The following is a 16213-nucleotide window of genomic DNA, read 5'->3' as shown; positions in this document are numbered from 1 at the left end:
ATCTGCATCTATTTTTGCCATATGAGTATCACCTATACTAATTACTCAGTATTTTTCTTTGAATCTACTTTTTTAACATATAAGTTTTATCAGATCACAAATATTACCATCCATGAAGCTGATGGATATACGAATAAAAATAACATATAATAATCCCAACAAACATTATAAGTCATTACTCTTTTGAACATTAGATATATTAACTCATTTAATCCTCTCAACATCTCAATGAGGTGTGTACTATTTTCACTCTGTTCTTAGATGAAACAGAGAGACCGAGAGGTTAAATAACCCACCCAACTTCATGCCACTAATTAAGTGGTGGATCTGGGAGTCAGTTTGGTTCCAGAATCCATATTCATGACCATGTCTTACCTTTTTCTAACATACATTGAAATATATTATCATTAAACTAATTTTTAAAAAAAGTTACTATGTGTTTCCTAAAATTATCTCTTTGGGAAATACTACTGAGTGAGCTTGTCAACTGCTCTGGCTCTACCAAGGTCTTTCACAGTTTCAACCTGAACTTGTGTGAAACCTTGCCTTCTTGTAACATTTTGAGTGTCTGGAAGTCTTGTGAGATGCCTTCTTGGACGGGAGTTTGGCCATTAGCTACTCCAAATCATGTAGAAACACTCGTGTCGGAAATAAAATGAAGAAATCAAGGAGATCTCAAGAGACAATAATGTTAGGAAAATGCAGGCCAAAAAAACAAAAAGCTGATAAAACTCCAGACTCCACAGCAAACACCTGCTAAACCAAAAAATGCTACCCTGAAAACAGGTACCAGTCCTTCCAAGACTAGGATGGCTGGGCTCTTCAGGACATCTACCTGCTTCTGTTTCATTAATAGTCTCCATCAGCTCACAGCCACCCTGATCTTCCAGTGGGTACCCGGTCTGTTCAAGACTCATCATGCTGATGTCATCAGGGTAAGGTCATAATAGGGAATTAAAGACTTCATGGGATGTCACAGGAACCGTCTCATTCAATTTACTAACACTGAGCCATTCATTTACATTATAGCACCTACCACAACCTGTCATTGTCTTATTTTTCTGTTTATTATTTATATTTAATAGTTGACTATCTCCCACTAGAATGTGGACTCCATAAAGGCAAGGATGTTTCCTATTTGCCAACTATTGTATCCACAGCTTCTAAAACAGTCATGGTACTCAATAAACCATTGTTGAATGAATGGAAGTTAATGCTTTCATTGGTATTTTAATCCATTCTAAAATGCCTCATCATTACCATTTTATATAATGTATAGCATGGATGCCATACTCGCATATCAGAATCATCTGAAACATGAATTTCAAAAATTATAGTACAGGTTCCTTTGATTTGCTCCAGACCTACAGAGTTGTCAGAATACCAAAGGTCACGGAAGAGGGCTCAAAGAGAAGCTACATTTACTCACATAAAAGATTATTACCTATGCTTTCTTTTAAGAAGGAAGATGACCATAGCTTAGACTGTAGATTTGTTCCTGTCTCTTTATTTTCAATACTCTTTGAAGATGCTCTATTTTCAGGATTCCTTAAAGAGGCTGTATTTTCAATATTTTTTGAAGAGACTTCCTTCCTAAATGTTAAAATAAATAGTGAAAAAATACTTTCCTAGGTCACGGTTCTGTTTAAAGCTTCATATGGGTTCATATCCATATGCACGCATGTGCTTACACACACACACACACACACACACACACACACACACACACAATACAAACACAATATATCAATAATAAACTAAATAGCTAAAATGTAATATCTTCTTTGTGGGAAAGCATTAAAAATAATTTTTACTGATAATTATAATTTTATTTCTATCTGGCATCTGTCATTGTGTAATGATTCTTAAAATCTTTTCAGAATTCTTTAACGTAGAGCATACAAGCACTCAATTATATGAATGTCTTTGGCACATCACTGCAACACATTGGAATAAAACTAGGAACACTAGCCTTGAGTTTTTTCTAGGTTATCAATCAATTCTTACCATTGCTAAATGCTACACTCAGAGAGAGAGTCCAACACTAAGATCAACCCTTGGTCATAACATAAAGTAGCCTGCCTTTCCATTAAGTAGCTGAAATAAAAGTGGGTTAATTTTCCCTTTCAGCCTTTCAGCCTGAAACTTCATGTCAAGAATAATGCATTAAGACAGAGGATTCTTGTGTGGTGCACTCTGTTTACAAAGATAGGTACTCATGCTGGTGGAAAAGGAATCCCAAGTCTGTTTTCTGAGGTCTTAAGATTCTTTTAATATGTCTCCTTTACCAAGTGAAAAGAAAATTCAACTTCTGCTTTGCATGTCAAGATATAAAAAGATGTAAAGTAGTTTCCCCCCAAAGTTATTGACATGTGAATCCAGAACGTGAGTACAGTTAAGTCAGTGATCTTGTACAGTGATTTAGCAAACAGGCTGGACAGCTTGATCATTCCTGATATTAATTCCTGATATTCTTAACACTGAGAGGGAAAAGAATCTTGGCTTCCTCAGTATATGCTTCTAAAGCAAAACCCCTGTCTGGTAATGAAAAATGCAAAGTTGATTTACATTTGGTCTGCCTCTGCCCTCCTTGATTTTCTAATTGTGAAAGAAAGCATCCAAGAAGAAACTCTACATATAAAAATTTGAGAAATCAGTTAAGTATTTAATTTCTAGCCTGGTGAGATTCCCATTATGCCAAAGGTTGCTACAAGTGATTACTAGAATTTATATGCTCTAATATCTAATCTAAATAAAAGAGCTTTACTGCCTCCCCGCTCTCCACAAATTAGTGTTTCATTGAATCTAAGATACCATGTATTCATTAGAAGACATACTGTTATTTAAAAAGAAAAAGCACTGCCAAGTTTAAGTGTAAGATGTAATCAATTTTAAGAGATGTTAAAATGTGAAGAAAATATGTATGCTTTAGAGTCTATGATACATGTTACTTGCATATTCACTAAGTTATATCCCTAAGGAAGGGAATTTATCTGGTATAGTTCTGGGCATTTAAGTAATTGGAAATACCTCTAATAACCTTAGTGACACAACATGGAGGAAGCCAACATACTCAACGGCCTGATATTAAATGGGATATTACTATTTGGAAGCAGTGAACATGCCATAAAAATACACATGAGAATTGACAAAAATCATTTTAACAGTAAAATATGAATTCCCTTTCTGCTCACCTTCTGTAGTCTTTCTCATATGTAGTTTCAAAGAATCAAAGGCCCAAAGTCCAATGTCTTTTTCAACTTAATCTTTTTATTTCCATTTGAGAAAGTGACATTATTGGTAATAATGCCTCTAACCACTTAAGAAAAATAGATAACTAGTATACTCTAAAAGATTTGTTTTCTTTAATTCAAATACAGTTACAGTTGAAGAAAAATTCAAATTTTTACTTTATCTAATATCCTTTGGAAATGGAAGGTATTTAATTTAGTTTCTACTTAGGTTAGAGAGTTAGTCAAGTAAGACACTGAAATATTTATGCTGGAAGGTAGATAACCTAGATTTTAGTATGTTAAGAGTTTGGGGCATATTTATGAAATGGTCCCAAATTTCTATTGGAATAATTGTTTCAGTAAGTTTACGTTTTAAACTTTGTTTTAAAATTATTTATAGTTGTCAAACATGGGCCTAAAACCATAATTGATTAAAACTTACTTTTCTGAGATCGTCCTAGCTACATTTAGAGAGACTTGTGTTGGCGAGGTACAAAGTTTGCTTGCCAATCTTGGTCTGCGTCCAAAGAGGCATTTACTTAAAGTATAAAAATAGAAATAAGAAAATAACTTGTCATTCATTTTAGGAGGGATAAAACATGCGATTATGGAAAACCTATAGACACAATTTTTTAACCTCAGAGAATTGAATGCTATGCTATGGATTTACCTCAGCCATTTCCCCTCACATTTTTTTTTTTTTTTTTTTTTTTTTTTGAGAGAGAGAGAGAGCGAGCGAGCAGGGGAGGGGCAGAGAAAGAGGGAGAGAGAATTTTAAGCAGGCTCTACACTCGGCATGAAGCCTGACACGGGGCTCAATCCTACAACCCTGGGATCATGGCCTGAACAGAAATCAAGAGTTAGATGCTCAACTGATTGAGCCACCCACGTGCCACCCCTCCCCCACATCTTTAATCTTGACTCAAAGCCCAACAGATCAAAGGTTCAAGATCTATAAAATTTCGTCTAGCATTAGAGATATATTTTATTTTTATTGCTGAAAATGGCTAATTAAGTTCAATTTGTTGAGTAGACAAAATCTTTCACACACAGGATCCATGGGGAAAAGAGGAAATAATAAATATGGGCTTTGCATGCAGAGAAGTTTGAAACTCCTGGAAAGACATCTATATGGAGAAAATTCATCAACTTTGCAGGTCACACTGTTCCTCAAGCAGAGGTCCACTGTGATTTTCCTTTTTCCTACTTGATCATATTTTTCCAGGACTGGTGGCCCTGCCTACCTTAAACTCTGGGTAAGGTACATAGGTAACAAAGCCACACACCTGTGAATCTCACTGGCTACACTAACCATTTTCCTCCTCCTCCCTCACTCCAAACAACAATCAAACCAAACCTAAACTCTTCTCTGCACGTGAAAAAGGGATCATTTTGTCCTTGCAAAAATTAGTTTGACACGCAGATACAATTATTCATGAGATCAAGAGAACAAGTAATCACTCTGCTTTTCTATTTTTGGCCCAGGCCACATTTGATTTATCCCTGGGGTTTTTTGTTTTGTTTTGTTTTAATTTTTTTTTTTCAATGTTTATTTATTTTTGGGACAGAGAGAGACAGAGCATGAACGGGGGAGGGGCAGAGAGATAGGGAGACACAGAATCGGAAACAGGCTCCAGGCTCTGAGCCATCAGCCCAGAGCCCGACGCGGGGCTCGAACTCACGGACCGCGAGATCGTGACCTGGCTGAAGTCGGACGCTTAACCGACTGCGCCACCCAGGCGCCCCTCCCTGGGGTTTAACTCAGGATGTGAATTGCCCCTTGCTCCAGTTCCAATGCTGCTGACTTATCACAGTCTATGAACATCAGTATTCACAGATACAATAGTAATTTTATTTTCATTAATGACCTACTATTATTATTGAAGTTATATCATATTTCCCTCAAAGACTTAAAATTTTCTTACATTTTAAAATTTAAGTATGTTTCAACCATGTAACAGGATATAGATACTTACATGTTGATACTAAATATAGATATTTACATGTAGATTAATACATTTACATGCAGACTGATATATGTAATGGGGCATTTACTTTTTCTGGTTGTCTATAACACTTAATCTGAAATAAACATAGATTCTCTGTCTTTGATGTGTTATACATTCTTTCTCTTAAAAATTATTTTTTATTGTTTATTTTCAGAGAGTGAGAGAGAGTGGGAGAGGGTCAGTGAGAGAGGGGGAGAGAGAAAATCTCTGCGCTGATAGCAGGCTACTGACGTGGACTTGAACTCACAAACCATGAGATCATGACCTGAGCCAAATTCAAGAGTCAGACACTTAACTGAATGAGCCACCCAGGTACCCCCATTCTTTCTTTTTAAGATAAACACATGTATTTAATATATAATTTGCAACAAAAGCCAAGGTGAACTGTAATTTTCATTTTTAGCTTTGACAATATAAAAATTAAAATATATATTTCATAAGGTAAATTTTCCAGCCAATTATACTCAAAATAAACCAAATAATATCAGTTTGGCACCACTCTACCAATCTGTTAATAATTGATATCTATGAATATGTTTTACGATCAACATTCAAAGTGTCATTTTTCATGGAATAAAAAATAGGATTTTTTTTCAGGAGGTAGGAGATGATCATAATAGGAAGGGCTTTGAAGAATTATCAGAATCAGTGCCTTGAACAAAGCAAGTACTGAATATTTAGCTACTATACTGAAATTGAACCATGATTCTTTTTAACACCAGTCCCTTCAACTAATTAGGGCGATTAGTTTCCCTTATTTAGTAGTAATGATTCATCTCATAGTAAATAAAGAATCTTTAAAGTAAATATTAATTTAAAGGGATATTCTGAAAGAAATAAGCAAGTACCAAGAAGAAATAGGAATGAGCAATGAAAGTTGTATAAGTAAAATACCGATTACTTGGTATTTAAGCATTTAAAAAGTGGAAGTGAATATTATTTATACCTCTAGACTTTTATCAAAAATCATTTTTCATTTTAAATGTCCTTTTATCTAAAGTAACAACTGCTTTGACCGAAGCAAAAATTAAAGTGCTAATCCATGCATTTCTGGCCTTTCAAATTTAATTGGGTGACAAATGATTGCATTATCTAGTTCTAATTGCTTAAAAGGCATGTGATAGATCAGCTGCACAACCGGAGACATCTTACTCTGACATTGCTTCATTTGGTTCAAGCATCACTTTTGCTGAAAGAGAAGAAAAGAAAAACACAACTCAGTATTTTATCTGTAGTAATGTTCCTAACAGGAATTCCTGATTGGTAAATATACTTAAGCAGTTTTTGAATGACAGGCAATATACTAAAGGATTTAATTGCTAAGACTTCAATCACATTCAATCGCTCCAGTAGACTATCTTCTTAATATTTAGGACAAAATGGTGATGAAACATATTTTTTTTTAAGTAATAAATCATTTACCCTTTGGATCAAACACTAGCACTCTGCCATTCTGTCTATATTTTGGTACCTAAAATAGAAGCAGAAATTAAAACTAGCATTGTCATCATTATTTTCGTTTGAGGTATTTGAAATAATTTATGTAGACTTTATATAAACATTTCTATTATCTATGCTAAAATGTAATTTTACACTGAAGTCAATTATTCAAAAACTATATAAACTGATGGTAAAAGAGATCTAATATCCTAAAAAATAGTTTATATATGATCTTATCTTTACAGCATCTGTCTTGATAATTCCTGAAAAAAAAAACCCAAAATATTAAAACTTCCTAAGTCTTTAAACACTATACAAATTTACATTATAAATAAAACAATGCAGAATTATGTCAGAAGGGTATTAAATACTGTGTGTGTGTGTGTGTGTGTGTGTGTGTGTGTGTGTGTGTGTGAATTTATTTAGCAGTGTTACTTCCATCCTAACTGAAAAACCTCTTTCTTTTGGATTATGAAATTGGGTTAAAAAAAAGTCTAGAGAAATTAACCCTTCCCCTTCTCCCCATTTCGTCTTGGAGTTTATGTAAAAAGAGCTATAGGAATAATATTGCACATTAGAAAACTGATGTATTAAATAAGCCTCTAATTCTGTTACTGTTTTGGTTTTACATAACTTGGACTCTAGATCCAGATCCAAATACAATCAACAGCAGGTTAAGGACTCCCTTTTCCTACTGAGCTGACCCTAAAAATCATAAATTCAGCTTGGCTCATGTTTACAACACCACTTTTCTCCCCTACTTTAACAAAATAAAACAATATATAAACCAAACTATCTGCCACATTCCAGTTCATCGGTGTTATGAAAAATGCCTTCATAGAGTGTATTTAAGCCAGAATAAGAAATTTTTCCATGGTATTTGAAGAGTATTTTTTTTTTTCAACGTTTATTTATTTTTGGGACAGAGAGAGACAGAGGATGAACGGGGGAGGGGCAGAGACAGAGGGAGACACAGAATCGGAAACAGGCTCCAGGCTCCGAGCCATCAGCCCAGAGCCCAACGGGGGGGGGGGGGGGGGGGGGGGGGGGGGGGGGGGGGGGGGGGGGGGCTCGAACTCACGGACGCAAGATCGTGACCTGGCTGAAGTCGGACGCTTAACCGACTGCGCCACCCAGGCGCCCCAAGAGTATTTTAAATAAAATATTATTTCAACAAATACATTTAGAAATTAACCTTTGATTTTATCCAAAAAGATACATTTTAAAATACAATTCTTACCTTTTAAGTTCCCGTATGTATTTATTAGTACTTAGGTTTTCTCTGTTAATGTTTAGCTTTCTTAGGTTACCCTAAATAAATTTTCCTATAACTTAGCCCTTTACATATTTGAATAAATTTAATTTTGACTGTAAAGAGAAAAACCAACTTTTAAGGGTTTTTGTTTTTGCTTTAAGTATGAGAGAGGGCACACTTAAATTTTTCATAAATAACAATTCACTTGCCCTCTCCTTCCCCAACACTTGTTGTCCCTACATCCCAAGCAAGACTTGAAAAAATCAGTAGTAGTAGTATACACTAAGGATTTCTGGAATACAAAATTCAGGGCCAAAACTGTGGACAACAAAAGAGAACTGCTATTTTATATTGAGTTTTTCTCTTTATAAATCTGTCCGCCTCAAAATGATTTTCACTCTGTGCTGATTTGCACTCTGGAATAAAGCATTAGTACATAAACTTTTGCCTCAGGCTTTGTTTTCTGGGGAATTCTGATCAAGTCACACATTGTATATATATTATCCACCTGATTATCCCTCTGAGAAACTTAAAGACAGCTAAAGTCTATCAGAAAAGCAAGGCATCTTTTTGGGAAAAAGAGTTGTAGAAGACCAAACTCTAGCATAAATGCCCTACTTCTCTAGGGCAATAGAGTTCAAAAGCTGAAACAATGCAATAAGGAACCAAGTAAGGCCTTTGCAAAAGAAATCCAAGATGTTCTGTCCAGAGAAGTACTTTCTATTGATTTCCACAATCCTGTGGAAACCCATATATCTGGATAGACATCTTCTTTACATTTACAGCCTTTCTCTCCAGATTGCTACATTCTACTCTTTACCTGAATGAAACATCAGTGCATACAATTCTCCCCTTTTCACCTGGTAAAAGAAAACTTAGGATGCGTAGATCCCAGCCCTTGATGGAAACCCAGGCTCTGCTAGGTCTGGATTTATCATTATCTAGGAAATGTCCATTTAATTTCCTTTCATAAAATTGAACTCTATGGGGCAGTACAGAGTAATAGTCGAGAGTTGGGGTTCTTTAGTGAAAGAGACTGGATTCACAGACCAGTTCTACCACTTCTCATGTAAGCTTTCAGTAGGTTATTTAATTTCTTTAGGCCTCAGTTCCTCCATCTGTAAAATAGGAATCACAGTGGTGCCAACTTCATTGGACCATTGTATAGATTTAACAGGATTATTTGGTAAAGTGACAGTGGTGCCAACTTCATTGGACCATTGTATAGATTTAACAGGATTATTTGGTAAAGTGTTTAGCATAGCACCTGGAACATAGGAGGGATGCTGTACAAATAACTTGATGTTTTATCTAAAGGAAAAACTGCAAAGATGTCCTATGGGGCTGGTTAAGATTGCTTAGAGAAACAAAGAGAAGGTTTTACTGTGATTGAGACAAGCAGACTAGCTCTGAGGACTTTTAATTAATTAATTTTTAAAAAATCATCAAAGCCTCAAAGTCATGATACTTGCTTAGAAAGATCACTGACTCCAGGGAAAAAGAGTCATTGAGAACACAGGTAGAGTTAAAGCAGTGGCTTAAACTGAGCTGAAAGAGGTCCAGCCATTGTAGAAATAATATGTATTTTTCAAATAATAATTGGTATGCAAAAGGTATCTCTGAAAGGAAATGCTTTCAGAAAAGAAACACAATATGGCTGACTCTGAGGAGGAAAGAGAGATGGTTGCAGGACTGGGGTGGGAGGGAGATTTTTACTTTATGCCCATTTGTATCTCTTGAACTTTGAACAAAATAAACGTATATCTATTTTTTAAAAAGCAATTCAAAAAATTTACACCATTTTTACCTCTGTTTATCCACCTCTTACGGGCATGTAAGCTGTATGTCAGCCTTGTGCCACTTCAATTCTCTTCTCCACCCAGTGGTCCCTAGTCAAATTGAGGTCATAATATCCAGAAAGAATGGTATATACATGCACACTTTATATATTCATTTCTATTGTATATGGTTAATGTTAACATCACAACATTCAGTTAATTAGCCTTTGAGTCTTTACCAAGTATACCCTCTGGCTTTTGGAACATGGGCAGACTCTTCTGATGTCTTTCAATAGTCCCAGTGGTAAAGAGAACAACACAGTTATGACAGTTCCCAATTTCCATGTCTATTTCATGTCCCAATATTCAATGTCTATTTATAATAAATATTTGATGAATACCTACTATGTGTCTTAGCACAAACATGTCTGTGATGAGCTCTGGGAATACAAGAGAAGCTAAGAGAAGCTCAGAATTTTATAGGGGAAACAAGTACTAAGGTTTCTATATATAGGACAGACCAAGATTCAAAGTACTGAATTAAATGCTTCCTGCTAAGGTAATTTTCCATATTGCCCAAACAGGATCAATCAAATCCCTTCTTTTGAGCTCACAGAGGGGAAGTTACCCAAGGAGAGTCAGCAGGCAATGGAGACAGAATTGGAAAGACAAAGGAAGAGAGAGTCTAGTCAACAGAACTGTACCCGAACAACTTTCCAGTTCCAGAATCCAATTCTGAGGAATGTCCTCCAGGTTTGCTATATTCCCCTAGGTATCATGATTTCTACCAGCATCCCTAGAATATGGTATTGTACTACCTGCTATGGGAAGCAAGAGTCAGGCTTCACAATGAATGTGACATTTCGTTAGTCAAGTAGGCAGTAAACAGAACGGGAAGAATAGTCAAGCAGTGTCTTAGAAAATGGAAACAGATGAAGTTGGATATATATGTGGGAGCAAACTTTAAAAGTCATTAATTACCATGTGCTAAGGATTTTGGGTTTTAATCAGTAGGCAATGGAAAGCAAACAAAAGCTTTGAAGCATCATCATATGACTAGAACTATCTTAGAAAAGAAATTCTGTGGACGGTAAACTTGAGAGAGAAGGAGGTGGGGGAAACCATTTAAAAGGCTACTGAAATCATTTAGAGAAGGGGCTGGCAAACTACAGCCCTTGGGCCAAATATGACTCATTGCCTACTTTTATAAATGAAATTTTATTGGAACAGACATGCTTGTTTGTACAATGTCAATGGCAGCTTTCAGGATACAATGGCAAAGTTGAATGTTTCAACAAAGACTGTATGGCTCACAAAGCCTACAATACATATTATCTGGCCCTTTACAGAAGAAATTTGCCAAATCCTAGTTCAGAGGAAAAAAAGAGGATGTATAAAGCCACTTGGGACCAAAAGAGAGGTAAAACTGAGGGTCACTAGGCATAGAAGTGAGGGAGAAGAAAAGAAGTTGATGATTCTAGTATGGATAACTAGGATGTGGGTACCAGAGGAGAAACAGAATCTGGGTAGGGGGAGCAGGGATAATGAGTTTATTTGGGGAAAATTCTGAGTTGGAGATGTCTGTAGGTCATCTAAAATCAAGTGGCATTCCATTCTGTTAAAGAGAGTTAGAACTTAAGAGAAAAGATGATGTATGGGATAGCTGTGAAAAAGTGGGAATGGATGGCGTGGCCCATGTAGAATAAGACTAGGCCAAGGATAGAATCCTGGGAAATACCAACATTTAAGAGGCAGGTGGGGGTGCCTGGGTGGCTCAGTCAGTTAAGTGTCTAACTTCAGCTCAGATCATGATCTCACTGTTCGTGAGTTCAAGCCCCGAAGAGGGCTCTGTGCTGACAGCTCAGAGCCTGGAGCCTACTTTGGATTCTGTATCTCCCTCTCTCTCCACCTCTCCCCCACTCACACTCTGTCTCTCTCTCTCTCTCTCAAAAAAAAAAAAAAAAAAAAAAAACATTAAAAATTTTTTTTAAAAAGAAAGAAAAAATACTGAATGACTAATATAGAAAGATGGGTAGTCAAAAGATGGCTAATCAAAAGATAAATGTACCCAGTTAAGTAAATATATAAAATGTACATGACAAAGTGATTTATAAAGACATAATTATGTGATTAGGTATGTTCGAAACTATTTATTTTGTAAATGAAAATATATTTTAGGGGTCAGGGTGGGGGTCATCATGGGCTCATTTCTAAAAGAAAGGGCTTAGTTCTTGGCTTTTTAGCTGTATTGGTCTGGACTCTTGGTTGCAAGTTACAGAAACCATGTTCAAGTTAGCTTAGGCAAAAGAAGAAAAGTGTTGGCTCATAGAATCCAAGAGTTGAGTTAAATATTCAAGCTGTGTGGAAGTAGGAATTGTGGATACAGCTGTGTTCAAGGAGAGGCATGGGGGTTTTCCCTCGTTCATTTCAGCTTCTCTCTGCAGGTGAGCTCCCTGTCTCTCATGAATACAGATTTTCTACACATGGTACAACACACGAGTTTTATATGATATGATTGTAGCATTTATGGAAAAACGGACTCTCTCAATAAAAACTCCAGTCAAAGGCTCAGTTGGTTCAGCTAGTTTTTTGGACTAGCTGAAATGGAACTGAAAAACTCAAGCACCTCATAAACTGGTGCCCAAAGAATATTTGTTGAATAGGAAGGAGCAAAGCAAAAGAAAACAAAGTATTAAACTAGAGCTTTGCGATCCAATATGGTAGCCACTAGACATATGCGGCTGTTGAACACCTGAAATGTGATTGGTTCAATTTAAGATATGTACACCAGGTTGTAGACTTAGTGCTAAAAAAAAAAAAGAAAAAAAAAAAGAAAAAACTTAAAACATCTCATTCCCTTACTCCTCCAGGTAAGTGTTCACTAACCAGCAGCCAATAGGGTGGGCCAAAAAGGTTTTATTTGGATTCTGTAGGTTTCAAAAAACCTTTTACAAAATGAGTTACCAGCATTCAAAATTCACATTTCACAAAATTCTCATTTTAGGTTTCTCTTGTAATACTGGAAGACACACACACACACTTTCCTCCATTCCATTTGCGCAATTATCTTTTCCTTTTGGGCTATTTGTTTTAATAAGCCACCTAGAATTCTAATATGCAAAGGATAAATTAAGAAATAGATAGCCACATGCTCAGGCCCTGCTACTGTGATGGAGACAGCTGATTAAGCACCATCCTCCATCCTAGAGGAGACTAGTAGGGACACAATGGGATTCAAGGACAATCTTCATTGCATAGCTTCAAATGTATATAAAAATGGTTTTAATGATCGTCTATCATTTACATTCATATTTAAAAGTGACTACATACATATTTTATATCTTTCCTTTACAGCATAATGTAGAGCTCGGAGCCCAGACTCTGGAGTCAGATTGCTTATGCTCAAATCTCAGCAAATTGTGTGAACCTGAGCCAGTTCCTTAACCTCTCTAGGATTCACCTTCCTCAACTGTAAAATGAGGACTAAATACTACCTGTCTCATAGAGTTATACGAGGATTAATATAAATAGCTTATAATAAATAATAGCACCTATCTCCTACTGTAATTATAACTACTACAACTCTTCCTCCTCCTATTACCATTATTACTACCTACCACCTAGCAAGGACAGTGCTGAAGGTAAATTCGAAGAAAGCCAGTTCTAAGCGCTTTCAATTTGAGACTGGATTGAGCAAAGAAGGAGGAGAAAACATTGAACATTTAGCTCAAATGGTGGTGGTGAGGGGAGGGGGTAGGAAGCTCTGGAATTCTGTAGTGCAGTGGAATCCCTACAAAGGTGTTGGAATTCGCCTCTGTAAAAATCTTTGTTTTCTTGAGAGTAAAAAAAAAAAAAAAAATTAAGGTGAATTTGGGGATCACTGGATTTGGTTTTAAGAGAATGAAACAAAAGACACTTCCAGTGTCTTTTTCAGATTTAAAAAAAAAAAAAAACAAAAAACAAACAACTTCCAGGAGTCTCTTGGGGATAAGAACAAATTGGTGCAATTCACCTATGCTCTCTGGGAAGTCAAACAACAAATTTATAATTATTCCACGTGCTAATTTAAGTGCCATTGGGGCACAGTGCAGAGTGGTTTTCATAATCAAAGGCCACGCATCTTGATTTTGGAAATCTCAAGTCCATTTCATTACCTCATAGAAGGCTGAAGACTGGACCTTATAAGTAATTCACTGTCCAAGCCCCTCATTTTACATAAGATGAAAACAAGGTCTAGGGAGGTTCAACAATTTCAAATTCCAGAAGAATTTTTTATGGCCGGGCAAGTTGTGTCTAGTAATGACTCTTAAGTACAGTCAGTGAATGCTGGCTCCTACTGGCCATTAAGCTGTTTCCCAAATAAAAAGTAAAAAGAAAAAAACAAGTAAAAGAAAAAAAGGTGTTTTTTGTTTTGTTTTTTTTTAAAGGGGTGAGAGGCGCGAGGATCAAACGGAGTAGCTGGAAGTTCTGCGATGCAACAAGGCCATTTGCATGGTTTTTTTGGAGGGGAGGGGAGCAGTTGGTGCACGCGAATGGGCAGGTCAGAGAATGGTGGTGTAGACCGCCTGTTAGAACTGCCCAGTTATCATTCACACCCATGTAGACACAAATACTATATCTCTTCCTGAGTGCCGGACTACAGACAAAGGAGGAAGCCAAGTGCGAGGTGCCCCACCAGCCCCGCGGATCCTACCTTTTCGAGCGCCACCTCGGCAGCCGTGGAACCCCAGAGCTCGAACCTGGAGGGGGCAGAGAAGTTGACGTGTTCAGGCACGGCGCCTGGGGGAGCGGGAGGCCAGGGCTGGTCGAGCTGCACGCGAGGGTGGGAAGAGGGCACTCGTGGTGCCTCTTACCTGCCCGTGGTTCTTTCACACCGCCCTTCCTCAGGGCGGATACAGAAGGCCAGCCCAGCTCGGGGTTCGCGCGGTGTTCTGAGCTGGGAGCTGTACACACGGCGTCGCCATGGAGACGAGACCCCGCGCGGCCGGAGCCCTAGTTGAGGCTCAGGGAAGCGGAAGGAGAGGGGCGAGGGCGGGACGAGCTGGGAGAGCCACTGAGGGCCAGGAAGGAGGCGGGCCGCACCCGGGGAGCTGTGGAGGGAGCGGGCTGGGGAGGGTGGGACAGGACGGGACCCCGCCAGGCCTGCGAGGCCAGGCTGAGGAAGCTGTGCCAGTCCAGGACCGGGTAGAGGGGCAGAGCGAACATAGGGCGGGGCTGAGGGGCAGGGCGGGGGCGGGACGTGGGCGGAGCAGGCTCTGGGAATCACAAAGGAGGCGGGGCGAGAAACCCGGGTTGTGGAGAGCCCAGCGGTTGCGTCGCGCTGCGAATAGGATGCATGCAATCTCGAACACACGTCCGGACGTGCACTCGTTACTTTGAGAAGTGAAGAAAGGAGCGAGATTGGAATGTCGTTGTCCATAACTGAACCTATTCTTGGCGGGGAGAGGGAAAAGTGGGGGTGGGGATAAAAGAAGTCTTGAGTTGGGAGAAAGGGTTATCTCCAGATGTGGATGAACAAATGTCGCCTGCAGGATTTGGTCTCCAACCTGAGGTCGCCCAAGAAAACGAGTTTCCTGGGGGTCTTGATTCCCCAGAAATCAGATTCGAGTGATTAGAACAGAGACCCTCTTCTCACACCAGCGGAGGCCACGTCCTGGGATGTGAAATTGAGCTTGGCCAATGGGAGGTTTTATGGCTTAAATAAATGCTTTGGTCACAAAAGGGGGTGGGGGAGCATTTCTATTAGAAAATTCTAATTGTGCCTCAAGCTTGGCTTCCAGGAAGGAATTGGTTGCTTTTCTCCATTTGGGATCGGGAAGTCTCTAGGATCGATTTATTGCTATGCGACAGGTTTTGAAGGATGACCGTTTTTTTTTTGGAATCAAATCTGGATTCGAATTTCACTAAGTAGCCACAATATATGGAGTATAATCCCTATTTAACTTCTGGGGTTAGGTGCCTTCTTGGGAATGTGTACTTTGGTAGATGATACTGTGCTTCAAATAACAAAGTATATACTACTCTGACATGTAGAAGATGCTTTAAAAGCGGTAAATTTTATCATCAATATCATAATAGAACCAGTTGAATGGACCATTTCAGGAACCAAGAATATATAGAGATTTGGTTATCTTTAAGTTATCCTAATCATCTGTCCACATTCAATATCCTTGGATTCCTAGATGGAGGGGAGGAGGCAAAGGAAAAAAGTCAGAATGTAAGTTGTTTGTTTGTTTGTTTGTTTGTTTGTTTTTAATAAAAAACTCAATGAGTCCCAGACAAATGCATACCCAGTTTGATCCGGACATAGAAAACCACTATCTCCACTATTATAGGAACACCGTTACATAGCTGATGTCTTAAATTTGAAGACTTTTCTTTCAATCAAGACAAAGGGAAATTCATTTTATTGTTCAATGCCTTTGAAACATTAGTTTTGATGAATTTGTTTAGTATTGATAAAAAAGTAATATCTGATTGGCTATTTCCATTATCCCA

At 37.9% G+C, this 16213-nt stretch overlaps 1 protein-coding gene across 2 annotated transcripts in view; it reads right to left on the bottom strand.

Moving 5' to 3' along the window:
* Positions 1 to 15380, bottom strand: part of ERICH2 (glutamate rich 2) — a 37203-nt gene extending 21823 nt beyond the window's left edge. The window contains exons 1-7 of one of the 2 annotated variants that reach the window (XM_045480158.1): positions 15262 to 15380; positions 14569 to 15142; positions 14409 to 14454; positions 6665 to 6713; positions 6395 to 6431; positions 3676 to 3771; positions 1445 to 1593 (exon numbers count right to left, since the gene is read on the bottom strand). In XM_045480158.1, coding sequence (XP_045336114.1) covers positions 1445 to 1593; positions 3676 to 3771; positions 6395 to 6431; positions 6665 to 6713; positions 14409 to 14454; positions 14569 to 15134 — 943 coding nt within the window. In that variant the 5' untranslated portion in view covers positions 15135 to 15142; positions 15262 to 15380. Of the gene's footprint in view, positions 1 to 835; positions 951 to 1444; positions 1594 to 3675; positions 3772 to 6394; positions 6432 to 6664; positions 6714 to 14408; positions 14455 to 14568; positions 15143 to 15261 lie in introns of those variants that run through there. The other variant, XM_045480159.1, reaches the window with a different exon arrangement.
* Positions 15381 to 16213: the final 833 nt, after the last annotated feature.

The sequence above is a fragment of the Leopardus geoffroyi genome, chromosome C1 (assembly GCF_018350155.1).
Source record: "Leopardus geoffroyi isolate Oge1 chromosome C1, O.geoffroyi_Oge1_pat1.0, whole genome shotgun sequence".
Taxonomy (NCBI): domain Eukaryota; kingdom Metazoa; phylum Chordata; class Mammalia; order Carnivora; family Felidae; genus Leopardus; species Leopardus geoffroyi.
Note: the sequence above shows the minus strand (reverse complement) of the source record. Positions and strands in the feature narration are given on the sequence as shown.